This window comes from Athene noctua, chromosome 5, assembly GCF_965140245.1.
Source record: "Athene noctua chromosome 5, bAthNoc1.hap1.1, whole genome shotgun sequence".
NCBI lineage: Eukaryota > Metazoa > Chordata > Aves > Strigiformes > Strigidae > Athene > Athene noctua.
Window position 1 is genome coordinate 21,247,996 of NC_134041.1, and position 26,677 is coordinate 21,274,672.

Sequence of the window (26,677 nt, forward strand, 5' to 3'; positions counted from 1 at the left end):
AGGAAACATGGATACTGTTGGCATACGTGTGCACATACACACATTGAAATGAAGAATAACTAAGACCTACAGCAATGCACTTTTGAAATAACAGCACAAGAGAAACCTGTAAATCCCCTCTGGTAAGTTTAGCTCTGTATTTATCTACCTGCAACATCTCTGAATAGCACAATTGTTCAACTGTTTAAAGTAATCTCTGGTCCTAGAGCAGAAAATGAGCAACAAATTCTTGAGTCCATAAAAAGCTCTTTTTGCTAAATACCGCAGAAGGACAGGCGCTGGAAATCCCACTTGGACTTGGCATAGGAGGAAAGTTGCCTGAAGTTAAATTTACTCCCTGGGCCCTTTCAATAGTGATTAGACACAAATGGGTAGAGGGTGGGGAGGCAGGTGAAAGTGATGGCAGAACTGTCTCCTACTTTATTTTAGCATGGGTCCTTGCAATCAATGATTAAAGCTCCAAATAAATGTAATGCATATTTTCCTAGAGAGAGGGACAATGAATACCTTTTCCTCACAGATTGGTACTTCAAATAAAAAGCACTGAAAGATAAGCACTGCCAGTGAGGAATCTAAAAATATGTCTTGTTAAGCTTGATTAATGAGCTAATAAAAAGCTATAATAAGAAAAAAATCCAATTAAAGCATCTTGTGAGATTTCTCTCAAACAGAAATAAAGAACCCAAGAGAATGGTAAAACTTTGAAAAATTAGTATGATCCAGATGACAGCCTTAGTATTCAAGCCTACAGTACACCAGTTTTATACTTTCTTTGACTGGCTGGCCTTTATTTATCATCTCTGATGTGTGCTGTCTGGAATTCTGATCCTCACTGAGTCTCCTTTTATTTTGTTATTGCCTTACAAGTATAACATCTGAATTTAAATAGAGATGTATTAAAAAATCAGGCATTTTGTGCGTTGTAGGTGCTTAGTCTATTCAGAAAACCTGTCGGCCTCTGGCACAAAGTGTGGCACTTAGTGAAAGAAAGGCAAAAACCAGAGGAAACTAAACTCATCCATCACCTATATAAAGTCAGAAAACAAACCTAGCTACAGTTGTCTTATCACAGATATACAAAAGATGGGAGCAGAAACAGTAGAAAATTTATATTCTGATACTTTTCGTCAGTATCTGGTACTTGAGTGTAACGGAGCAGTGAGGACACTGGAAAGGAACTGTAAAAGACACAGAAGTGGGGAGAGTACAGCTTTGGTGCTGGATGAGAAGCATCTGCACCTTGCAGAGCCTGGAGGTGAGCAGCACCCGGCCGTGGCAGCCGGGGAGGAAGGCATCGCACCAGAGGAACCCCAGCTTCCTCAGAGGGAGGGCAGGGACGGTCTACACAGGGTCGGAAGGAAAAGAAGCCTGAGGATCTCGTACCAGAGCCAGTCGTTATTTTAAAACTACAGAAACTTATTTGAACTTACTGAAACAAACTTGTGCCATCAGCGAGTATCCGAGCTCCCAGCAAAGGGGCGTCCCATCTCCCTCTGGTGGCTGGTCCACGGATGAGAGCAACCGACCACGGCGAACGCTTGTCTGTCTTGGCATCACTTCAGTGCAAAGGTCCACCGCCCCCCGACCCGCAGGTCCCTCAGAATTTTAGTTCGTTTGTTGTGGTGTTGTTTTTTTTTTTTAAACAAACATGAAAATGTCTTAGCATACATTCTCTGCGTATTCTTTTTCTTCTTTGCACAGTTCAGTGAATATTTAGTGTTTATTTTTCTTTCAAGTTGTGGCTCAAGACTTCGCTGAAAAGCATGAAATACCAAATGAATTCCTCATCAACTACCAGGAGCGTCTCACGAATGAACGCTTTTCAAAATACTTTCATTTGATTACGGGGTTTGCCTTTTTTAATTTGGCAGCGAGGGAGCCAAGATACACAAAGATTATGTTGTATGTGCCTGTTTAAGTGTGTCCCCCCCCGACTCTCGAACCCACGTTAACAGCGAAGTTCCCCCGCCTCGGGACGTTTCGGACGGAGCCTTCGGGCCGCGCCCGGCCCCGCGTAGGAGCCCCCTGCCCAGCGCAGCAGCCGGTGCCCAAGGCAGCGCTGAACCCCACCGCAGCGACCCCAGCCTCCCCCCACCTGCCCGCTCCTGCCTACACCGCAGCGACGCCCCTCACTGCTCCCGCGGCCAGTAGCACTGCTCCTTACTTCCGCTTCAACACCGGCAACTCTAAACTCCCTCAATTCTGACGTTTTTATTTTCTGCAGCTTTACTGTTTTTGAATACTCGAGGTCTCTCTCACCACTCCTCTTCAGATGTGGTGTGTGTCAGTTTGCTCTCGCAAGTAAACCCCTGGCCCCAGTGTCAGTCAGAAGGCGCACGCCAGACCCGCGGGGAAGGAGGGAGCAAGCACAGCCTCCAGCTACAAAGCAGCGAGCGGCCGCCCCAGCCGCGCTCCCCGGCTCTGCCGCGGCGGGGACGGGGCCGCGCAGCCTGGGCTGCCCCCGGTAAGGGAGAGACGAGCGGAGGAAGGGGGAGCGCCGGGGCACGCCCGTCCCTGCGGGCACTCCCGGGGCTTCCCGGGACACCGGCTGGCGGACGTTGGGCTGCCCCGGGCTGTCCGATCCGAGGCACAGCTCACGCTTTCCCGGCGACCCGGGCCAGCAGCAGCGAGGCTGCCCGAGCCCGCCCCGCGGGCGGCTAACCGAGGGCGGCTCACGCCGGCCCGGCCGGCCCCGGCCGCCCCGCCCAGTCCCCCCGCAGCCCTGGAGGCGGCCAAAGCGCGGAGCTGGCGACACGCGAACGAGCCCCACGCCCCCACGAAAACGTCTGTGGGCGTTGTGAGCAGCCGCCGCCTCCTCCCGCCTCACGGCCAGCCTCCACGGAGAGGCTGCGGCCTCCGCCACACTCCCGCCGCCCTCCGAGGGGCAGGCCCGCAGCCGGGGCCTGCCGGGAGGCACGTCCCGTCCCATCGCGGCTCCGCTTCCCGCTTCCTCCCGGCCCGGCAGGGCAGCGCACGGGGACCCTCCCGCCGCCGCTTCCACCCCTGCGCACTGGGCGCGCCGCCCGGGCCGGACCGGGCCGTGCCGGGCCGGGCGGGGGGGGGCGGCGGGCGGCCACTTGCGGCCCCCCGGGGAGCGGCTCTGGCGGGGCCGCCTCCCGCGCGGGCAGGGAAGGATGGAGGCAGAGGGCCGGGTGCCGGGGCCACCGCTTCCCCCGCCTTCCCCCGGCGGCGGGGCAGAGGCCGAGGCCGACCCTCCCGCGGGCGCCCCCGGAGCGGCCCGGGGTCCGCTGCTCGCCGCCGCCGCTGCCGAGGTGCTGGCGTTGGACGATGAGGAGGACGACCTAGAGGTGTTCAGCAAGGTACGGCAGCGCCCTCCCCGGGCCGGGCCGCGCCGGGGGCGGGCGGGCTGCTGGCCGCCCCCTCGCTCGCTGGCGTCTCGCCCTGCCGTGCGCCGGGCCGGCCGGGGGGCCACGGGGGGACGGGACGGGACGGGGCGGCCCCGCCCGGGACGGCGATGGCGGCCTCGGCCCTGCTGCCCCGCGCTTGGCCGGGCAGGCTCCGCTCCCTGCGCCCGGACGCGGCAGCGGCAGGGCCGGGCAGGTCCGGCTGTCGGCCGCGGCCCGAGGAGAGGACGCCCGCGGCCCCGGGGGCGACCGAGCGCGGCCCCAGCCGGCCCCACGCCCGCAGGCAGCCCGGCCCGCTCAGCGGAGCCCCGGGCAACAGAGCGGGAGGGTTGCTGCTTCAGAGGAGCTGTGCGAGTCGTGACTGCTCTTACCTTAAATTTACAAAGCAGTCTGGACGCGCTGTAACCTTATCATCACATTTGTACGATGCCATGTATGTATCTGAAAATTAAATAAACAGCCGATTTAGTAATTGCAGTTCTATTTAAATATAAATAAATAAATATTTGCATGTTTCAGTTTTCTTTGAAAAGATGAAAGGAAGTCTGGCACCTTCATATAGGAGGTTGGAGAAGGTAACATCTGTATTTTGATGAAGGGAATAAACTGAATGTAACTGACAATATCTTAGGGTCCACCTGCTGAAAGCACCCAAGCGTTAGCTAGGTATGTGGGCACCAGTCTTGCCAGTATTGCTGATTTTTAATTAAACTAATGAAGTACGGTATGGCTAACACTTATATTGTTTCTCATTTTGTACTGATTTGGTTAAGATGAGACTTACTCTTGCCTCTCAACCATTGAAGAAGAGAGCATGTCATGGATCTATTGGTCTTAGCAAGGCAGCATTTAAAATATAAGGACATACAGATAGCTAAGGTGGAAAAAAACCCCATATATATATATATATATATATATATATATATATAGGGGCTAAGGCCCTGCTCACATTCTAAGACTTCTGAACTGCTGTGTGACACTGGAGAAAAACAGCAGATATGTTTCCTGTTTGAAAATTTGACATCAAATATATTTTCAGTAGGACCAATTGTCATATGAATTAAATGTGTATTTTTTATATATTCCTGTAAATGAGATGCTTTTTTTGGTATTCATGAATAAAAACATTGGAATAAGAGCTTCATTCTTGGCAGCTATGTATTTAAACTTTAACTGTAGTAAAGTTCTTGAAATTCATTAATTTTAAGACCAGAAGGGACTATTAGGTGATTTAATGGTCGGTAACATGCAACAGGTCAGACTGGATATCCCAAAGTTATATGTGTTTTTCTGAAGCGTAACTATGGTTTAGCTAAATCATATTTTCTAGAAAAGCACCAGTCTTGATTTGACATAAAGAGATGAATGATTCACTGAACTTGCATGCAAAAGCAGTGCTGAAGCATATTTTAGTTGTTTGTTTCTTTCTTTGAAACCTTTTGCTTTTACTAGGTAAGCTCAGGCAGTTCTGCATGCAAGTATCAGTACAGTGTATCAACAGTTAATGCTGCTTGCTTGTCAGGAGCGATGATCCTTGGGAATAAAAAATAAAACCAAGTGTGGTTTACGAGTTACTGCTGCTATATGGCAAATACCTGTATCTTTAAATTTCAGCTACATAGATTCATGCCAAATAATTCTTACTTATGTTAAATCTTAACCACTGTTAATGCATGCCATATAACTTATTCCTGCAAACAAGAAAATTTGTCATACTATGTGTAAATACAGCATTCTTTCCAAAGCTTGGACACCTGGATGTAGTGGTTATACATAGACCAGAAGTTCAAGGTTTGCTTTCAGGTGCAGTTTGAGGGCTGACATTTTGAGCAGATGAAAATCTGTGAGGTTGATTGGGCTTTACATCCTATTTGTTCATGTTCCATAGATTCAAGGGAAACTGACAGGCTAAATGTAGCTTCAGACTAAGTTTTGTAAAACCAATTTTTCCATAATGTACTGTTCCCGGAAGCTACCTAGTTTTAAATTGTATCTTAATGGGGTTTCTCATGCCACTTTCTTTAAGGCAGTGGTGTAGCATTTGCAGGCCAAGCAGGACAGCAGGGACAGTGCAGGGCTCGGTGCCTGACGCTGACATCGACTTCATCTTTCTCAGTTTAGTCAATGAAATGTACCAGCTACCAAAACAGTGAAAAATGAGATTCTTAAAAATTGTCAACCTTAATACCCTAAGTTATTACTCAAGATGTAAACACAGGGCTTTTATTTTATGAAAATTCATAGACATTTAACCTGATAGTGTCATAAACCGCTGATCCGGTATCCTGTGACATATCTCAAATATTACAGACTAGCATCTTCTTTGGCAACTCTGATAAAACATTTCATGACGTGACGTGCATTTTACTTTATCCTAGTTTCTGTTTCCATGGAAAAAGTTCTGAGGTCTTTTTAGCAGAGACAACTTCTGGGGGCTGAGTAATGAGTCAGACAAATACAATGTTTTCAACCTGCTTTCTTCCATTAGTTTCAAAGTATAGAGTACCACATGTATCACAATACCCATGCAGTTAATCTTTGCTTCCTTGTTAACTGATATAGTGACCTAGCATTGACAAAGCTGTCAGCACTGTGGTTAATACTTAAAATCTTTAGTAGCTCTTCTCTCAAGCTCTGTTTTACAGTGTTTTTCTCCATTTCATAATTACAGAAAATTTAATTAATGGTATTTCTGGAAAAGATGTACGTGCCACTTCAGAATTGCATGGAGGCTAATTTTTCTTCCAAAACAAGTTGATTAAGGACTTGAGACTGATCTATAACGGAGTTTCTTTGGCCAAGAAACTGTTCTGTCTTCCTGAATCTCTTTGCTTCTTTGAAGAATGATCCAACAACTAAGCTATTTGCTTACAAGACAAACTCTGCCACCACGTCCTTTATTTCCAGACCTGCTTTGGATCCCTGGCCTCTGAAGACTGCAAGCTCTGGATCCTGCCTGGGAGGGAGGGATGGATAAGGCCTGGAGGCAATTCTGAGTCAAGGATCTATGCTCTGGGCAGGAGTGGTATTTAAGCAAACCCCTAGGCTTAGTGTTTTATACAGAGAGCTACAGGCTCAGCCTACTATGAGGCTGCTTATGCTTTGTGTTTTCCTTCCCTCCTTGGAGTCTTAATGACCCGTTGCAGCCAAATGTGAGTGAGATTGGGTAACTGCAAGTATTAGAGGGAGGAGGCCCAGAACAAGGCTCTTACGCTTCCAGGAGCTCGCTGATTTTCTATCCGTTTTGTCTCCTGGCCTGTAAATCAAAATGCATAAACCTATTTGCTGATCGGCACACAATTCTGCCAACTGCTCTCAGTAGTGAAAGGGCTTGGAAGGGAGAAAGGGGTTACTGCAGGTAGGTGGAGCTGGGGAAGGTGGCGTGGGAAAGGACCTTGACTCTCTTTGCATGGATGAAGAGGAAAAATTTTTTTTTTTTTTTTAAAAAGTTATACAACCTAAGAGCTAGAAGAATTGTTTATTTTTCCTGTGCCGCAAAACTACTTTTGCCCTCATTCGTATGCACACAAAAACATAGTTCCAACTACAAAATTTCAGCTGTATAGAAAATACAAAGTTATCATCTTTTTTTACCATATTTCTGTGATGACATCAGACATATGTCACATGAACTTCAAGAACTGCTGGAAGCAAACCTGAAGTATCATGAGGATAGAGAAAGAGAAACATGTTTGTTTAAAACTCACATGCATTCGTTCATGTGCAGATGAACACTAGAGCTATATTACAACAGAACTGAAGACCTGCTTATTCTATGGATTTTTATTGCCTGTGTTTTGTTTCACAAACCACGTATTCATGACCTTCCATATAAAAAAATCTACTTTCAGAAACCTGTCTGTATAGAGCAGTTTTTAGTAGCAACCTAGAAGGAGGAATGAAACATTAAAGTATTAATGACCCATGGAAAATGAGAAAATATGAAACACATTTGCCTTGATCCAATTTAGGCTTTGCACAGTCATTATTCTTCAAGTTATATGGCATTCAAGTCCCTTATGTGCTCACACGCGTTTCTCTTTCCCTGGAAATTTCCCGTTGTCTCAGCACTTCTAATCGCATGGGCTGCTCTGAACTAGTGGTCCTCATTCTCCATGCAGGGCATGGCCAGCTAGTGCTAGCAGGCAGTGAAAACAGCATCTCTGTTTATCCTCCACCACTCAGGACAGTGCTGGCTGGACAGCAGTATAGAAATCATGCGTAGGAACACAATGACTAAAAGTAAAATGACTTACTGGTGTACAAGTAAGCAGCTATATACTATTTAAAGCATTGCCTTTAGTCTTCCATCCTGCTTTTGCCTCTGTTTGAGGAACTGTACCTAAGTGATGGGAGGAGTACTGGGGTATCAGTGCTTTCTGTGCATAATTCTCAATATAAATTTATATAATTACAAATCCAAAGGAGAGGGATGGCAGTAGGCAATAAGTTTTAAGGCAGGAAAAGAACAAGGGAGGAGAACGTGTTCAGAGAAAGTTTTGATCCAGTTGAATTCAAAGGATAAAAAGCAGCTCTCACCAAGCTTAGCAGCACTGTAGTGGTTTGCTCTTCACTCCCACAAGATGGGCCTTGAGATGATGTTGTGGCTAGTTTCTGTGGACTCACATTTCTGCTTCTGCCATTTGAGCAGTTTTCTCTTTAGCAACATCCTTCTTCTTGCTCCACAGTTAGTGAGGCACCAGAAAGAGCAACTCCTTGCCACTTGGTAGTTAGCATAGCCTAATACCCTTCTAGAAAACTTCCAGGAAACAGATTAATTTTGAAGTTTGTTATAAAAATACTTCTTGCATTGGATCTATTAGCAAAAGTGTATAAAATGTTTGATATTTAAAACATAGTGATTGATTTTAATTGTCCAGATTTATTTTTGGGGGGATTTCTTAATTTATTATGCTCTTTCATGGTGTTACTGAATTTATTTTCCTAGTCACTGTATTCTTCAAGCTTTTAGAGCAGTAGATCTTATCCAGACTTGCATCTAAGAAAGAAAATGAGATTTTTTTGCCTGTTTCTAATTTCCACTCAGTTTCTCAGAGTTTGAGTGATCACCATTGAATGCACTAAGCAGAAGCAGCTGCTCTGGGAGCATATTCTTAGGGAGCTGTGGTGGAAGGGGTTGATGCTATCAGAAAGTGGTTTTCCACTTCAGCAAAACAGTGGTTTGACTTTTTTTATAAATTAAACAACAAATTTGTGCTGCATCTTTACTGTTTTTCATTTCAAAAAGATTAAATTTATGTCTCTAAAAGTTTTCCATTTCAAACTTTAAAATGTATGCAAACAGAAATACCCAGTTCCAATAAAAATTCTCACTTGGATTTTGTCTTGTTTTCTTTTAAAATCATCGTTTTTTATCCGCCCTGTTAAAGTTATTAGAGATAATTCAAACTCTATAAGTCCCGAGAAACTGACTTCTATCAATTTTAATAAAGCTGGTAAGTATCCTACACAATTAGTGGGTGCTTGGATTGGTAACTAATTTTAGCATTCATAGGCAAGTTCTCTTTCTACCTCTGCATAACATTCTTCTCAAATGGTGGCATTTTGCTCTTCCATCAGTTTTAGAATGTATTATTTCTTACATCCTCACTGAAGCAAATACTGGAAAGGATAATAGATATGCTGTGTACTATATGATTCCTTCATCTGCTCTATGTTTTATCTGGTTTACCAGACGATTTAAAAGCTTGCCGTTTTAGCCTCTGAGACATATGTGTTTGCATGTGTGTGTATATAAAGATGTATTGATATGGATGTTCTCATGTCTTATCTGTAGGATACATCACTGGCTGAGGTAAACTCATTCAGTCCTTCAATGCCAATATCCCCCTCATCAATGATAAACCAGTATAAATTTGAAGATGAATCAGAATTAAGAGATCTCTTCATTACAGTCGATGATCCTGAAAGCCACATTACAGCTATTGAAACATTTATTACATACAGAGTAGTCACAAAGGTAAGCATCTACTCACGACTGTAACGGCTTACATTGGTAACAGTAACACTCTTCTTGCATACTGTTCTCTGGGATAGTACTAAATTTAAATTATACTCTGATTTTTCCATGAGTTATAGAAAAGTAAAACTGTATGAAACTGTGCAGTAGATTTGGAAAAAAATTCAGTATAAGTCTACACACATAGATGTTTAGGGTTTTTTATGCTGAGAAGATAGCCAGTAATTCCTCAACAGCCATATCAGTTCTATACGAGAATAACATTTTCCATTGTGATCTTCAGCAGGAATGTAAAACAGCAGAAAGACTCATTCAGTTCAAAGATACTGTATTAGCCCAAGTATTTATTACTTCTGAATCACTTGCAGGCGAGCAGTCTTTTGTCTTGCATACATGTTACCTGCTACCAAGTCTTTCAATTCCATTCTTTTGTAATTACAGCGTCCACTATCACATGGACATTCGTTTCCCATTTGCAGTTGCATATGATTTCTGGGGAAATTGCCACAGTTCTCCAATGAAAAAGTAATATTAGGAAACAACTAAGTGAATTTTTAGCTGTCCTGAATACAAATTATTTACTGGAAATAAGGAAGAAAGCCTTGTGAGAATAGCCAGCTCTTCTGGGATTACCAGCAAATATTCTGCAGGCTGCATTTTGAGAATTGCACTGTTAATTTATTTTGAGTTCTTTCTAAAAGATTCATTTAAACCCAAATTTTCAAATGGGAATTATTCATCCTTAAATAAGAGGAGATAGCAATTCCTCATAAAATATTGAAACAGTAGGAAGAGAGCTATTTTTGTTAGGTTGCTAGCAATAATTTTCACTTTATGCATGTTTTTGTAGACGAGAGAACATTTTTTCTTCAGGCAAGTATGGAAGGGCTGTAAGGTGGATTGCTTTTGCTTTTTTATCTGTTCTCTCTTATCGTATTTAATTTGAAGTGCTGGTTGTTGACGATAAAGTAATAGCATTCCTCCCACATACCTTGAAAAATTTTTATTCAACCCTCAAAAATGTTTAGATTACAAAAGCATGTTTTGAGGTTTTTAGAATTTACTTGCATTGCATTATAAATCTCTCTGCAACAATGAATGCTAAGCAGCACGTATTACTTTAATGAAAACATGGTCTCTTTGTGTCTTGGTTCTAGAAGATAGAGCAGTGATAAAATAAATCTCATGGTCTGACAATTTTGCAACACTGTAATAAGCATTTTTTTCTAGGCATTAAGGGTTTGTTGGCAAGTTCTAACAATGGGCTACAAAACTGGAATTGATGAAACGTAGAATCCATTAAGCAGCACAGGAAGTGTTATTGCTATGATATGCTGAAGTTTTCATGTTTTGAATGTGGGGCTCATTGACTAGTGTCAGCAGGTCCCAAGGACATATGTCAGCTATTTGGTGGGGTTTTTTTTTCAGAATGCTAAAAAATGGACTTTCCTCACTCATAGATAACTAATCACTATAAAAGAAGTGTCCTAAAAGTAACAAACATAACTGTGATTTCTGAAAGGAAAATGCCACACAAAAATGATTGAAATCTTTTGGAAACGTTCTGGTCTGCTAATTGTTATAAGTCACTCTGTGTTCAGTTTAGTGCTTTCTTGCTTTCTTTTTTTTTTTTACGATAGAACTTTGATTTCTTGCTAGAATGAGATGTGTTTTATCTCTTCAAGTAGTTGATCATTGCACTTTAAAAAACTGCAAGCAAGTAACATAGGCTAAGTGGAATCATGTATGCATTCCCTTCAAGTACTCAGTTTTGTCCAAAATCTGAAACTATTTTGGTCTTTTTTTCTGGTATTCTAACCTAGCCTTGTTTTTTCTGCCTCTGGTTTTCAGACATCTCGTGGTGAATTTGACTCCAGTGAATATGAAGTTCGAAGACGATATCAGGATTTCCTTTGGTTGAAGAGCAGACTTGAAGAAGCACATCCGACACTGATTATTCCTGTTCGTTTGCTAAAACTTAAGTTACTTCTATTTGTTTGTAAGATGGCTTCAGTTTTATCCAGAGATGTTTGAAGTCTTTTTTCAGTCTCAAAAACATTAAACCAACCTATTTCATTAGCTTCATATGTATGTGATAATTAAAAATCCCCTAAAGATATTTCTGATATTTGTAATTGTGCCATTTGCAGTAATTCGCAGTGATTTATGTCCTTCTTTCTCATTTGTACTTGTATTCTGCTGTACTGTGTGCTACAAGAACCGCATTATACCACTGTTGAATATGATAACTTCGTAACAGTTTTTCGCATGGTGGATTTTACAAGATATACCTATGATTTTTAGAAGAACTCTATGTAGTTTAGAAGAACTATTGTAATCCCCCTAATATAATGCAAATTATACAGTGTATTTCTTCATTTTTCCTTAGCCATTGCCTGAAAAATTCATAATGAAAGGAATGGTGGAACGATTTAGTGATGAATTCATTGAGACTCGAAGAAAAGCTTTACATAAATTTTTGAACCGTATTGCTGATCATCCAACTTTAACTTTTAATGAAGACTTCAAAATCTTTCTTACTGCGCAGGCCTGGGTAAAAATGACTTTATTTTTATTTACAGTTATGTGAAACCATGTCTTGTGTTAGTAGAGTATATCAGGAGTCTCCCTAGTTCAATATTCAATAGTGTCCTCCAACAGCTTCTAGTCAGTGTCTAGAAGTGTCAGAAGAAGGCAGGGGATTTATGTAATATTCATCCCCTGAGATAACCTTTTCTTCCATGCTTTTGGTAATCATGCGTGCGGCCATAAATTTTGCTGTACCTTCCAAAGCATTTTTTGTGCTGCATTTTGGATTTTTGTGGCAAACTGAAAATATTTCAACTCTGCATGCTTTTTGATGTATATATGTATATAGAGAGATATTAATATTTTTATATATATATATATTAAAAACTTCCACGATTATATGAAAAGTAGTATTTTAAATTAATTATTGTTTTGGAATGGCATTGCCTTTTTTATCTACTTTTAAAAAAAAAAGTTTACTACTCTCATAAAAGAAAAATACAGCTTTTAAATTTCCTGTTGTACTTTTGCAAGATGTATCCAGCTGAAAACTGAGGTATTGTACTCAGAAAAGCCTGTCTCTGAACTCGAGCAAAAGTAATTCTAGCAACATATAAAAAGTGTTACAAAAAATATAGATAGATTATTTCTTCCAGTAGGAACACTGATTGCTTTTCTCAGTGACTTATTTCTGCAATCATTAACCCTGCTTTCCTGTTCAAAAGGCTAGTTTGCAAACTAGCTAACTCACCTGGAGGAATGAAAGGGTAAAGGTTCTCTGCCATCCTTAATCGTTCTTGTGAGAGTGTGATACACCACACACTTGTGTTTGTCCAGGAAGGCTTAGCTAGTAAATGCACATGACAGGTATGGTTCTGACACTGGTCTAATAATTTTAAAGTAAGATTTATACACTAAAAAGACACACATAGGATTATGTATGTAGTTTTGTTAAAAAAAAAAGCACTTTAAATTATGCATTGTTTTCAAAGAATTAAATACTTGGAAGTAAACATGGCTTGTTCTGTCTTTAGGAACTCTCCTCACACAAGAAGCAGGGTCCTGGTTTGCTAAGCAGGATGGGACAGACCGTCAGAGCTGTAGCATCCTCAGTAAGAGGAGGAGTTAAAAATCGTCCTGAAATGTTTACAGAAATGAACAGTTACATGGAAACATTTAGCCAGAAAATAAATGTGCTAGACAAAATAGCTCATAGAATTTACAAGGAAGAAAGGGGTAAGTAGAAAACATGCATCAGTTTTTTTATTTAAGAATTTAATATATTGGAAAAGTACATTAATTTTCATTGTGCCAGGCAAAGTACTCTTTCCAGCAATCAGGGAAAAGGAGAGATTTGTGTTTATATTGTACTTTTCATAATGGTCACTGTTTTGGCAGACCTTCAAGCTAGTTTGAATAACTTGTTAATAGGAAGACTTAACATGTCAATGAACTACTTGATAAGAAACTTAGAGGAAAATGTAGCAAGTATGGCTGTCTTTTTACTTGTGCTTTTTGGAAAGCTACATGACCTTTTGTTTTGTGCTTTCAGTGGAATGTAAATAGTCACAGTTTTCTGTGCTGTCTTGTACTGACATAATGCTGTGTAGATTCCTGATCTGTAAACATCTTTTTTGGTTTCATTCTGCACCTTTTTTCTGTGTTGACCAAGTAGGTTGTTTTGTTTTTTTTTTTTAAATAGCTTTACTGTTGGCCATAATTTCTGTCATGGGAAACTGTGCCTGTTAGAGTTTTCTTAAGAATGATGACTTAATCTCTTTTTTTTCCTTAAGTAACTGCAGTTTGCACACCTACTTGGAATACTAAATTACTGACTTTCTGAGATTGACCTTGATCTCAGACTAGGCCTGTTCAGTAGAATTTCCACTGGTCAGCACTGGAGGTATTTTATTGTCTATACAATATAATTTGAAGAGCTGCAGTATGTTCTTTGATAACTGAGCCCTTGTGCTTTACTGTGCAGTACCAGATCTCAGTGTGTCCTCACTAAATTGGAGGGGTCTTATAAAAAGGAAAATACATGTTGGTGAAAAGAGATCCTTTTGATATAATCCATCTCAGTGGAAATAGCTGGCTGAGGATTGTAGGTTCAAGGCATCAGTGCCAGAATATTTCTTGGAAAACCTTAGGAATTTTGACATGCTCCCAGATGCTGCAGATTATATCTTCTTTCTAGATTTTCCAAATAGCACTTGGCAGAACACTTGTGTGCAGGGCCACACTGTCCTGGATATGAACTGTTGATATCTGTGATTCAGAGAACATTCCTGCTTGCAGTAGCTTAACATGGGATTCTTAATTACATCTTCCATGGAGGTTTTTTTTGTCCAATTAATCTCAAAATAAGCATTACACTCTTCATGCCACATGGCTGCTTTGCATCTTTTCTTGGACATTTCTTCATTATAACTTCAGTTGTGATGAAATGGTGATTTCAGTCCATGACCATTGTGTTCACAATATCCTCCTGTGAACATCCAGCTTTCCAGGTCATGTCCAGCCTTGTCCAAGTTTAGCCCTACCACATGGTACAGTGAATTCTGGGCCTTCTTTCTGCTTACAGTTTATCACTTGGCCTAGAGATCTAAGAGATAATTCATAGGACATCCTTGTATTTAGATTAATAAAAACTACTAAAGGATATTAACACCTGCAGAACTGAAGTGAACTTCAGTGTGTCCTCTGAAGCTTTTGGGACTTACCAAGGCTGCTATTTTTAATAACTGAGACAAGGATTCAGAGCATTAATGTAGCAGAGGAATTCAGGGCAGTAGAAGCAAGTCAGACTGACTGCTGCCCGGGGCTGCTATGGCTCCTGTCCCTCTCTATGAAGACGGCATGAAGCAATTTGGGTCATTGGGTGATGTGAATACAGCTCTTTAGGTCTTCCTGAGTATGTATGTCCTTTTGAAATGACTGGAGTATTTTTGCTGATTTCTAGGAACTACTTAATTGCAATACATTAATTGATTTGTTAATTATAAACTAAAAACTAATGCTAATAACTGCAGTTTACTTGGTCATTTAAGCAAATTTAAATATTATCCTCAGTCTCTATTTCCAGTAAATATGAAATTGCAATTAGTACCACTTAGACATCTATTAATGAACAAAAGAGTAATATGCTTATATGTTCCTGTTAAGAGTATTTTAATGAAATGAAGGAATACGGTCCCATCCACACACTCTGGTCAGCATCAGAAGAAGATATAGCAGAGTCCCTAAAAGGTGTTGCCAGCTGCATCGACAAGTGTTGCAAGGCTACAGAGAAGCGAATGGCAGGGCTCTCAGAAAACCTGCTGCCGATTTTACATGAGTACGTTCTCTACAGTGAAATTCTGATGGTAAGGTTTCCTTAAGGATTGCTTATGGCTGTATATAACATTTGGCTTAGTCCAGTGACAAACTAGAAGAGAATTTGTAACTGGTGAAAATTATTTTTCAGTCCCTCTATTTACTGTTGCTACTAAATGTGCACAGTGCACAGCATAGGCTAACCATCCATTAGCAGGCAATCCAGCTGTTCCTGTTTCCCTTTTTGATCAGGCAAGAGGCACCCCTTCCGGATGAGAAGAGCCTGATAGTTTTGCATGGCAGGCAGCCCTTGGTAGCAGTGCTAGAGTGTCTGATTTTGCCATCTTCAGAGAGCTCTGCATTGTAGCAGAGAAGTGGGAATGCAGGGAAGAGCAGCTGAGAAAGACCTCCTCTGACACTGCTGAAATCTGAACTCATCGAGTAACAGATTGTGTGGGGGAAAAGGAGTGGAGAGGTTCTTCCCTTTCTAGGAGATATACCTAAATTATGTTTTCCAGAACAGCAGGGAACTTCCAGTCCCTGTGCCATTATATAAGCATGTGTTAGTCTGCCATAAGCTGATGCTCTCGGTTCCCTTTAGAGTTGATAAACTCAGTGCTGATGGATAATCAACATAATTAAGTAACTGAATTCAGCATGTAATAATTCCTACTCTGCTGTCTCCAGAAAGCAGAAAATGTGTACAAAACCCTCTTTGTCTAGGTTTTGAGCAATGCAAGCTGCAGTATCTGTTCTTGCCCTACTGCTGGGAACCAGCTCCTACTGCAGTGGTTTCTGAGCAGGAGCTGAGAGTGTGTTACAGGCCATGTGTAAGGCAAGACACAAGTTAACTGAGCCTTTGCTGCCACTGTGCAGAGCATTGCCAGTTTCTCAGTAGCCTACTGAGAGGTTAAGAATTAGTGCTGCAATGACTGCAGTCTTTAAAACAAGCTTTACTGAAAGAGGGGCAGTACAAAATGTCCTGTATCTCATAGGCCTCATTATTTACATGTACTTGTAGGTAGATGGGGGTAGGTACTCCTTTGCTTAAAGGTCTGAAGAGATTCCTAGCAATTGCAGGTCTTCTTCCTCTCCCCCACTTCCAAATTTATTTTTCAGAATTTCTAAGTCTGTTACCCACGAACAATCCTAGCCTTCATGCTATCAAAGAGATGCTGCCTGCTCATTGCCTTCTAGTCTGCAGCTCGGCTCACCCTTCCTCAGGTGTTCTCTTTTGTCCAGAGAACAGAGAACTTTCTGTGGACAAACCCCCGAGTGACTACCTGGCTCTTCACGTACACCTTACAAGCAGATGTTGCCCATTGCATTTTTTTCTGCTTGCAGTGTTCTTGATGCAACACTTGCAACGTAGCTGCTATGAGGTCCTGTCCAGAGGAAAATCTTCCTCCACTAGCTCCTTGCTGTTCTACAACTGATCCTTTCCTCTCAAGTGCCCTGGATTTTTATTTTTCTTGCAGTTTACTTCAGTCATGCTAAAACACAATAGAGGAAGTCACACACTAGTAAAACCTGCTTTCAGAGGAGTGTTTTACTCCTCATCACAGCGACCTTTGTGCAGTACAGTACTGCCAGGATCATGCACAAATGTGCAGAAGGTGTGGTCAATACAATACAATCCTTGTATTTTCCAGTCTTGGGAGTGCAGCCTTGAACTGGGGAAAGATGAATTCATAGCTAAAATACTTATATCTGGATTGGCCCCTTCATAACTGACTCACAGAACAAACCTGGGGAGTGCAGAGTACTGCTGTGCCTCAGGGTAGAAATTGCAACAATTGGTAATGGGTCCACATACAATTATTTGAGGGTTTTGTGGCAGGGTACCATTAAATATTGCACCAAAAATTGTATAAGTATAGTAGTATGTTGTAAAAACACAGACCTGTTTGCCGTTAGAAGTTGTAGAACATTAACATTAAAAGAATTGGTCTTATCTTGTAATTTAAGGAGTATTTGTGATGCAAGTTGCCCAAGAGTCATTAAAACAGTTTTAAAAGAGACAAATAGTAAAAAAGAGAAAGCATTTGTAATAGGAAGGAAAGTTGTTCTAGACCTACTTGTTTTGCATTTATGCTTACAGCTAAAGGTTTTCTGTATTTATCTAAACAAAAGCTAGATCTGAGCTATTGAAACATAGATTTATGAACATTAGTATGTATTGCTAATCTATTACTCAGAATTGTCCAAAGTCAGGTTTACCAATTTTTTCTAGTGAGTACCTGTTCAAAAAGAAACATGGAAAAACTATTTGAAAATTAACCTCCTAAATTATTCTATTGTGTTTGTTAAAGTCACAAGATTTCTGAGAACTCAGTCAAATAAGACAGCTTAGAGAAGGTAGAGCTGCTTGTGCCGTGTGCTGTTTCGACATGCCCTATGCTAGAGGTGAATACTGAAAATCTCTTTAGTATATGCAGAAGAAGCAGTAAAACCAGTTGTGGCAAGGTAATGTAAAAGAAGGTTTTGAGATTTGTAATTATATATGTCCTGCTTCTGATTTTTTTTTTTAAAGGACTAAAGCCTTGCAATGTTTCTGTGATACAAGCACACCTGAGTGTGCTTTTACAGATGAGGAAACTAAGGCAATGAGAAATTTGTAAGGCTTCATCAAGGTCACAGAGCAAATGGGCATCAGAAATGGAAATTTGATCTCTAATACCATTCTTGTTTTGTAGTTTAACATTCCTACCCCTTTCTAATTATTTTTTGACATTATGCTAAAATCCAGTACCTGATAAGACAGTTGTACAGGAGGTAATAATTACATATTCTGAAAATAAGCACATACATCAATGTTAGAACATCTATCATTTTTATAATAATTTTATCTGATTTTTAAGACCTACATTTAGCACTTAATAATCTTTACAGTTAAAGTCACAATTTCAAAAATGCCTGGTATACCATTTTAGTAATTTATTCTACTTTATATTGTGACTTTTACTCAAATAAGATACTTTTGCTCGTGAGATTTGGCAAACTCACATTGTTGTTTTAAAATACGAATATGTGGTAAGTAGAGCTGATACGAAGTAAGCTGCTCTTGAAGTTTTTCTCATACAACTAGCAGTGATACTGTGTATGGCAAATTCTTGCAGCACTGATTTTGGATTTACTAAGATTCTTGAAGAACGTGTAAGACAGAATACAGGTATTGAAAAGTAAGTTCATGATTTTAAGATTTTTTTTTTGAGGAAAGTACATGTATCATGTCAAAATTATTAAATGGTATCATTCTGTGATCTTGCTTAATTTATTAAATAGTCAAGCTGTTTGATGGTTTTCTGAATAAACAGCTAAAATTTGGTGCAGTTTACTTCTTTTTTTTCTCTTCAACGTTAAGGGTGTTTTAAAAAGGAGAGACCACATTCAAGGAGAGCTTGACTCCAGAGTTGATGCTTTAGCCAGTAAAAAGACAGAAAAGGATCTGGTGAGTATGTACAGAAAGCTGAAATCTTCCAGGCCTTATTCTAACAGCAAAAAACAATCCCATGAAGAAAGTGTGTCCTCTGAAGCTGTGCTTTGTGACTGGATGGTGTCTCTAGAATTCTCATACTTTGAAAAGGACTGGTCCTTGTAGCTATGCATGCCAGGCAAAGGCAGTCACGAGGAAGATGCAAAAGTTCAGTAGATGGGCTGCTGGAGCAAAGCACTGGTAAGAATGGGCAACCACTGTGTTTTGTCAACACAGACTGTACCACAGCTTATTTTTAACATTTATGTTTACTTCCCCCCTGGGAGTTAAAGTAAGACTTGCTGCAGTGCTCTTGTAGCTGCTGCTCCACTGGTGTAGGAGAGGGAGAGAAGGTGGTTAGAATGAGCAAAGCTCTTCATTAAACTTTTTATTTTAAGTTCTGGATTCTGTTCTTTCAGGTTTCTGTCTTATCTGGTTTGGCCCAGGGATGCTTTTTTACTCCCAGTATGACACCGTCATTCATTCTAGTGAAACCAGACTGTAACTGGTAGCCCATGGGGGGCAGGCATCTCTGAAGCCATCAGCAAGGCTCAGCGAGCCAATTGAAAGGAACTTCTGGGATGGGTATTGGCATTTTAAGAATTTTTGATTGTTTAACTCTCCATCCTAAATAATGGCCTTTTAGCACAGTGTTAATACAAAGTGTTATACAGTGTAAATAACATCTAAAAATGACTAAATAATAACTTTTTAGTACATCAGAGGAAGAGTCCTTGACATTTCAGATGCTTTCTATTAGAGTTGTCCTAATTAGCTCCCATGTAAAGATGAGCTGTTTAGATTGGTTTTGGCACTTGAAACATGTATTTTTATTTGATTTCTTGTCACTGAGCTGAATAAATAAGAACTTATTACCACTGGGTGGTATCTACAATGGCTGTGGTATATTTTGTAACAGTGCGCCTCTGTGTACTGCAGTGGAACAGTAAGTAAATAAATACCTTGGTTTTGTTTTTTCCTGAAGTAGAAACTGTTTACTCATACTGTCCTCTCACTTCCCTGTTTTTGTGTTCTCCAATTTGTTTTTGTTTACTTCCTCTGCTGCTTCTCCTGTCCTTTGTCCTTAGTTTGCATATAAAGTTTGACGCTCATATGAAATGCAGGGAGGATGGTAAGTTGGAGAAGACCCCCAGCTGGGAGCTGGCGTGCCAGTGGCAGGGCTGCAGGCCCCTGGGTTCCCATACTGTCTGGTGAGGGCACTGGCAGACCCGCTGTGGGCTCCTCCCGTAGCCTGCCCATGTCCCCGGCACCCCGTGCCACGGGTACCCTGTGTGCCTGCAGCACGCGTTAGTGGCATTGCATGTAAAAGCACAGTATATATTACGAATGATCCTTATGGGTCCCTTCCAACTGGAGATATTCTATGATTCTAAGAATTTATTCTGGCAGAAAGGAGTGTTATACTTCATTGCGTAAGTTACTTATATATGGCTAGTTGACTTTTTAAAGTTGTGTCTCTGCTAATCAATACTTCCCATTTGTATGGTTTGTTGCCAGCCTGCAGAAAACAGTTGCATTCAGTGATGAATTCCAATTTCATACAGCTTGTTTAGCAGGTAGTCTTATTGCTGTCCACCGTAGGGAAGTGAACATTGTCTGGCAGGATGTGGTCTTTCCAGAACGTATTTCTGTTATAATCTAATGGAGTCCTCAGACAAGGTGTATGCTCTGTCTTTTCCTGAGCTGTTAACAGACAAAAAGGAGTATTTTTTCTTTAGCATACTATTGATCATACCATGTTGATTTGACAGTGATTTACTCCATGATGAGATGTTTGTACTTGTTTCCAGTAAAATTTTGAGATCAGTTTGCAGAAACTGATCCTTTTTCACTGTAACTGTGTTTACAGTTTTGGTAAAAGCCTTTTGACAGTGTGATTACCCAGGTGTTCAGACCTTTGCTTTATCTTTTCAACCCTTCTATTTCTTCTCATTTCAAAAAATCCTATTTCTGAGAGCCTGATTCTCCTTGCAGTCTCACGAGAGCAGTAAAACAGATGTCTGTTAGTCTGATCTGATCATAGAATCCCGTGTTCTCTGGTTGTGTGGCAGCTGTATTCTGAAGACTTTTTCTTAATTAGAAGTTGAAGGCTTTTTCTATTAATGATAGTTTGGCTGCAAAGGATGGTGTGCTGCTATTTTTAGCCATTCAAGTAACCTTTAACTGGTTTCTTAATCAGTTTTTTATTATGTTTTGATTTTTATTATGTGTTGAAATATTTTGCTGACATTTGTAACCAGACTGATATCAGAATAGAAAGTGGTCATAACACAGGTACTGTTATTGTAATTGGTGTCAAACGCTGAGTTTGGCTGTATTTGCACATTCCTATTCCTAAGCAGAACTCATGTAGCTTCTAATGATCTCATAGATGTCAGATTGAACTTGTCAGTGCAATATAGTAGCCAGAAATTCTGCTGACAATGAGTGGCATGAACTCTAATCTCATTTGAAGTACATTTCCACCATAGATAAGGCATCTCAGACTGTCATTAGAGCTGATAAAAGGCTGTGAGATCTTTAGCATTGGTCATGGCAAACATTAAATGATTTAACAAACAGGAGGTTGTACAGCAGGAGAATGCAAAACATCCCCAAGGTCAGCACAGCTGAAATAGGCTGGAATCGCAAATTAAACCTTAGGGGGTATCATGCGTATTGGCTGGTAAAAAATGTTTTCTTGAGCTGTTCTTTTGCCATTGGGCTTTTAGAAAGCTGCTTGTGGTGCTGCTAAAAAGCCGAAACCTTGTCTCCCACTCCAAAATTTAGTAGTCCACAAAGACGGTAGTTGTTCAGGGTATGAAAGACTGATTTTGGATGCAGGTTCTGACAGAGATATTTGAGAGGACTTTGGTGTCCTCCCGCTTATGTAGATCTTTCTTACCTCCAGAGCTCTGGCTGTAAAGATGTTGGTGTTTGTGGCTCTGTTGCTCCCATGCTCCATTCTGAAGGCATACACAGCAATGCTAATGCATCCCTCTGTTTTTAACAGTTTTAGTAGTGCCACTAGTGGTAATAGTAATTCTGACAGAAGGTTGGTATAATGTGCTCTGACAGAACCAGAGGAGCATTAAACGCTAACTTAAGGATTCTAGTGTTCGGGCTTGAAACTGAGTAGTAAGAAAATGAAATGCTGAATGTTATCATGTTCTGAATATATCTTATGTTTTAATTCCAGGCTAAAAAGGGTTAGTATCACCAAACTGTTGGATTGATTCATGTAGCAGATAGAAATCCACACTATTTTGCATAGGGAGATCGTGTAAAATGTTGTCACTTACCAGGTAATTTCGCTACTGGGCCAAGTTTCTTCAGCTACAGACCACAGTGTTCACATCTGGTAGTGCTCTGCCCTAGCAGTGTCTGGCTCCCACCTTCCTATCCCATGGTTTGATGCCTGATCAGCACTGTTCTGTCCTTCTCTGGGGATCACTGATGTGAGATTTAATATATCACACTAGCTGCCTTGGTGAGATCAGTGTAAGAAAATGGATTCAGAATCATATTTAATTTACAGGATAAATTGTAACAATTTACATCGTGTAAATGAGGAACACACTGGTAGATGTTTTTGTTGAGACCAAGCCATTCTTTGATTTCTGCTGTTACAGCAGCGGAAGAGAGTGACATTTATGTTTCTTTTGAGTTGTGAAAAAGTAGATCTTAATCCTCTCTACCTGAGAGGATGCAGTGTGGCATAATGCTGTCTTTAGAACTTAAGTCCAACCCTTGCCTTGATACAACATACAGTTTCTTTTGGGTTTTAGAGGGTGATGTTTAAACCACATATGCAGGCAGGGATGTAGAATAGAGTCTGCATGTCCACATCACATTGTGACTACACCGTGGAGAAAATTCCTAGAAAAGGCAAGACAAAAACAAACTGTGAAATACCTTAGCGATATGAAGAATGAGATAAGGGGAAACTGCTGCAGCCATGACTTCTAAGTCGGGGAAGTTCTTTATGTGTGTAGCCTAGCTTCATTCCCATATAGGGACTTTTCCCTTGCAAAAGCAGAAAATGGATTCAACTGTCTTTCCTACTCTAGATCACCTAAAATTATTCACTGTTTTCAGTATTCCGTGTGCATTCATTTTTGGTATTTGAAGGAAAGGCAATTAACTTGGGACATGCCCAAGATACTGAATCCAGCTGCCTCTAATTCCTTTAAAGGTAATTTCCCCACATTTAAACTTTTGATTAACCTTTTCATATTGAATACACTGTTCGTAGTTGAAATAACCCTTGTCCATGGATTGATTACTGGTCTGGCTAGATAATTAGAACTTGGAGTTTTCAGTAAAGTAGAAATAATATTTTGCATTTTGTTCTTGATTAATAACCAGTATTTCATTAATGTAGAAGTGTGGGAAGGAAAATCAGTGCAGAAATTAAGCCTAAGTAAAAATGTTTATTCATCTATGTATTGTGGAATGTGGAGAAAATTAATTCAGATGAAGTTTCGGTTTTAGTAGCTAAGGAGGTTTTGGCTACTTTAAGAGCTGAAGGATTCTAGTATGCCAAACTGAACTGGGATCTGTGATTTGTGAACTGGGCTCAGGTTCTGTCACCATTTCAGGCAGTGCTGCTTAGTTCATGTCTGATGGCGGCAGCACTGCCAGCTGTTCTACTGGAACACTGTCCTCCCTGCATGGTTCAAGCTGGAGGCTGTGCACCAAGCCTTTCCACATACTGCTCTGAATTTTGTTGTTTCTGCATTCTGCCAATAGCATAAGCATTCCTTGAAAATCCTGGAAGTTAATCTTGGAATCCTGAAGTTCATATCCATGAAAGCACCAGCTCTGCTGAGAGCACAAGGAGCTATCCAACCTTACAGGGGTGTTGTATAAGGAAAAAACAATTTGCCTAACAGCAAAATATAAGGAAGAAGACAGAGGTGTATTGGACCTGAGTTGTAATGGAAACAATACAAGGAGATTAACTTTTTCTGCTGGATGTTCCTTATTGGTGGTGTTTCTGCCTGACCTCCCTCCTGCTGCAGACAGTTGCTGTGCAGTCCCAGCAGATGAATTTGCACTATAGCTGCAGAAGATGTACCTCATTCTGTAACTGGGTGCCAGCCAGAACTGACACAGCTGATTAGTAAATGACAATAGGTAACAAAATTATTGGGAGCACTAGAAGAGAGCTTCTGTCCACTTACTCATTCACATTAGCTGAAAAGTCACTGTGTATCTACAGTAATTAGAAGCAAATAATGACTGTAGCATAGCCCTCAAGGTTTTTGATCCTGGATTGCTGTGAAAGAGTTTCTTCTTTGCAGAAGTCCTTTGGTTTAATTTTTTTTCTCTGCTGCTGTATTTCTCTCTCTTGTATGGTCACACAGGAGTTAGTTCCACAAGAAGAGATGGCAAGATGACAGGCAAGAAATCAGAAAGTTTGTGCTTTTGATTTCTCTTGTCTTCTCCTCATTCTGGTTTCTCCTGTGTTGTCTCAGTTGTCTCAGTTTTTCTGGCCAAATCTAATCTGTGTAGTTGATTCTGCTTCAGTAAAGCCCTCTATTTTCCTTTTTAGATGCATTACTATCAAGTGCTAGTGAAGAGGTGCTGAAGTCTGTAACTTCTCAGTCCATAAAAATATCTTCAGCAACACTTCACTTCTGGTCTAGAATTTCTCTTATGAATATTTCAGAAATTGTACTGAGTTCTTCATTCAGAATAAAATTTAAATTTATCCCTGGGAAATTATTTTCTGTGCTGACTTAAATACCAACCTTGGTTCTGCAGCTCACTAATATTTTTTAATGTTCATATTTATTTTTCATATTTAGTTCTCAGAAGAGATTGGGAAACTTGAAGACAAAGTCGAATGTGCCAATAACGCTCTGAAAGCAGACTGGGACAGGTGGAAGCAAAACATGCAGTGTGATATGAGATCAACATTCACTAATGTGGCTGAGAATAATCTCCGTTATTATGAAGAGGTAAAACACTTTCTCATAGCAATGTTATTTTTTCATTGATTATTTCAGTGAAGAATTCCATGGGTTGTCTGTAAAGAGGAATTTTTGCCTGTTCAAACCTGTGTTAACTTCAGAATCAGTTTTTGCAGGAAGAGGGAGGCAGTTACCCTTAATCTGACATGTTTCAAGCAAAACGTATTCTACTTGTGCCCAAGTGGTTGATCCCAAGTTCATCATCGACAGAGGGCACTCTTGTTTTACTAACCACAACAATTTGGAACATATTTTTCAGTTCAACATCAGCTACTATATTACAGTTTGGAAACCTTTTGCTCTAATTGCATGAAGAAGCCCTCTGGAAAGCTCAAACTTATGTGAATGATCTTGTATGAGGAAAACATTTAAATGTGATTCCATTTCAGAGAGCACATTCAGGAGATCCTCGTTATTTCTCTTAAGGAATTGTCTTTCATGAAATAATCAGACTTTACAAGGATAAAGAAGAACAATACAATTTTGAGAAGTCAGTGTGAAAAGCTTATTGCACTTTTAAAAAATAGGAATGCAGCAAGTGTATATCATTAATAAATTGAATCTTCTTATAATTGCAACTTAGTACTTCAGAAATAAGAAAAGTGGTTGAAATTAGATTTTTATTTTCAGCTCAAATGCCACAACTAATATTCTTGGTAAGAATTCCCTTTTATAATAATATATACTAAGAAAGAGAACTTGAAAACATGTAACAAAATATGTTAAGCATTCTGTCAAGTTTCTTCATGGAGAACATGTTGTTGATTGAAGTGCAGATTTTTAATATATCCCAGATGTCTTGAATTTTTTTAAAGAATTTCCTCTTATTTTGGGAAAGAATGGGAATACTCTAAGCCATCTATTAGTCATTAATTACTAATTTTTACAGATATATATTGACATTTGTAACTTCAAGTCCTGTATTCTGTTGTTTTTATGGATTGCCCAATAGCCAATGGCAGTGTCCCGATTTTACAAATCATTTTGTTAAAACATAATTGAAAAGACAGAGCTCTTGATCATCAAGTCTAATTAATTAACATACAGTCTGTGAGATGCATGGACATTGACAATCTGTTGTTACATATTAAAATCAAAATATTTTCTGAAATCAGGCAGCAAGCTTTTGGCATCCTCTCACATTTTCTTCAGTTATTGATGATCTCTGACTTCTATATCAACAGTACGTATGTTAGAATGATGCTAAATATATTTGAATATTTTGTTAATGAATTATTAGCTAAATTAAAACACTAAAATAATCTTTGGTTCTCCTTCCTGCCTAGAAATGCTTTTTGCTGAATTAGAATTTTAATTCAGAATGCTAAAGCTTGTACTGTTTATGAAATTACTATCATTAAATCACAAGCTGCAGAAAATGGTTCAGCTATCTCTGTAACTGCAAGTGGTTCTTCTTAAATAGCCTCTGAAATACTGGACAAATTGGTTTATACTGAGATTATTCTTTGTTGGTGTTTTTCTTGAATACTGAAATCTAAAATGTTTTTGCTGTTGTATCTCAATATATCTGGTTTTTAGAAAAAAACACCTCAACTTACTGCAGCACTGCAATAATAGAAGCATGATGCTAACTGTATCATTCCTTGTTTGCAAAGTGAGGGTTTACCAATTTTTTATCAGAAAATCATTCTCTGAATCCTGACATTCAAAATAATATGATAAAATTAATCTTTGGATTGGGAGTTTTGATCTAAAATATGCATGTTTATTTGAGACCTATGGTTAATGCTGATGATTAATTATTGGAGAAGTGATTACTGTCAGAGGCCCTTATATTGAAAACTATAGGTGTGAAATACACTCCTGAAAACAGCAGAAAAAGAAGCCCTGGCATCTGCTTTCTACATCTGTTTGGAAGGGAAACTTCAGCAAGAGAGTCTCAGAATCCCAAGAATCCAAATATGATTTTTATGCTTTCAGTAGAAAAAATCCTATCTTAAATATAACAGTTTGAGTCTCACTCATTAAACTCATGCACAAACACAGTGCCTGTTAGTGTTTTTCACTTGTTGAG

The 26,677-nt window shown here is 40.1% G+C and overlaps 1 protein-coding gene across 1 annotated transcript in view; it reads left to right on the top strand.

The window, feature by feature from the left end:
• The first annotated feature begins 2,832 nt into the window (after nucleotides 1–2,832).
• The window catches only part of SNX7 (sorting nexin 7), a 30,212-nt gene continuing 6,367 nt past the window's right edge, over nucleotides 2,833–26,677 (top strand). The window contains exons 1-8 of the mRNA XM_074906630.1: nucleotides 2,833–3,320; nucleotides 9,163–9,345; nucleotides 11,197–11,307; nucleotides 11,735–11,899; nucleotides 12,909–13,110; nucleotides 15,040–15,239; nucleotides 18,554–18,640; nucleotides 24,478–24,630. Of these exons, the coding sequence (XP_074762731.1) occupies nucleotides 3,135–3,320; nucleotides 9,163–9,345; nucleotides 11,197–11,307; nucleotides 11,735–11,899; nucleotides 12,909–13,110; nucleotides 15,040–15,239; nucleotides 18,554–18,640; nucleotides 24,478–24,630 (1,287 nt within the window). The 5' untranslated portion in view covers nucleotides 2,833–3,134. The remainder of the gene's footprint in view (nucleotides 3,321–9,162; nucleotides 9,346–11,196; nucleotides 11,308–11,734; nucleotides 11,900–12,908; nucleotides 13,111–15,039; nucleotides 15,240–18,553; nucleotides 18,641–24,477; nucleotides 24,631–26,677) is intronic.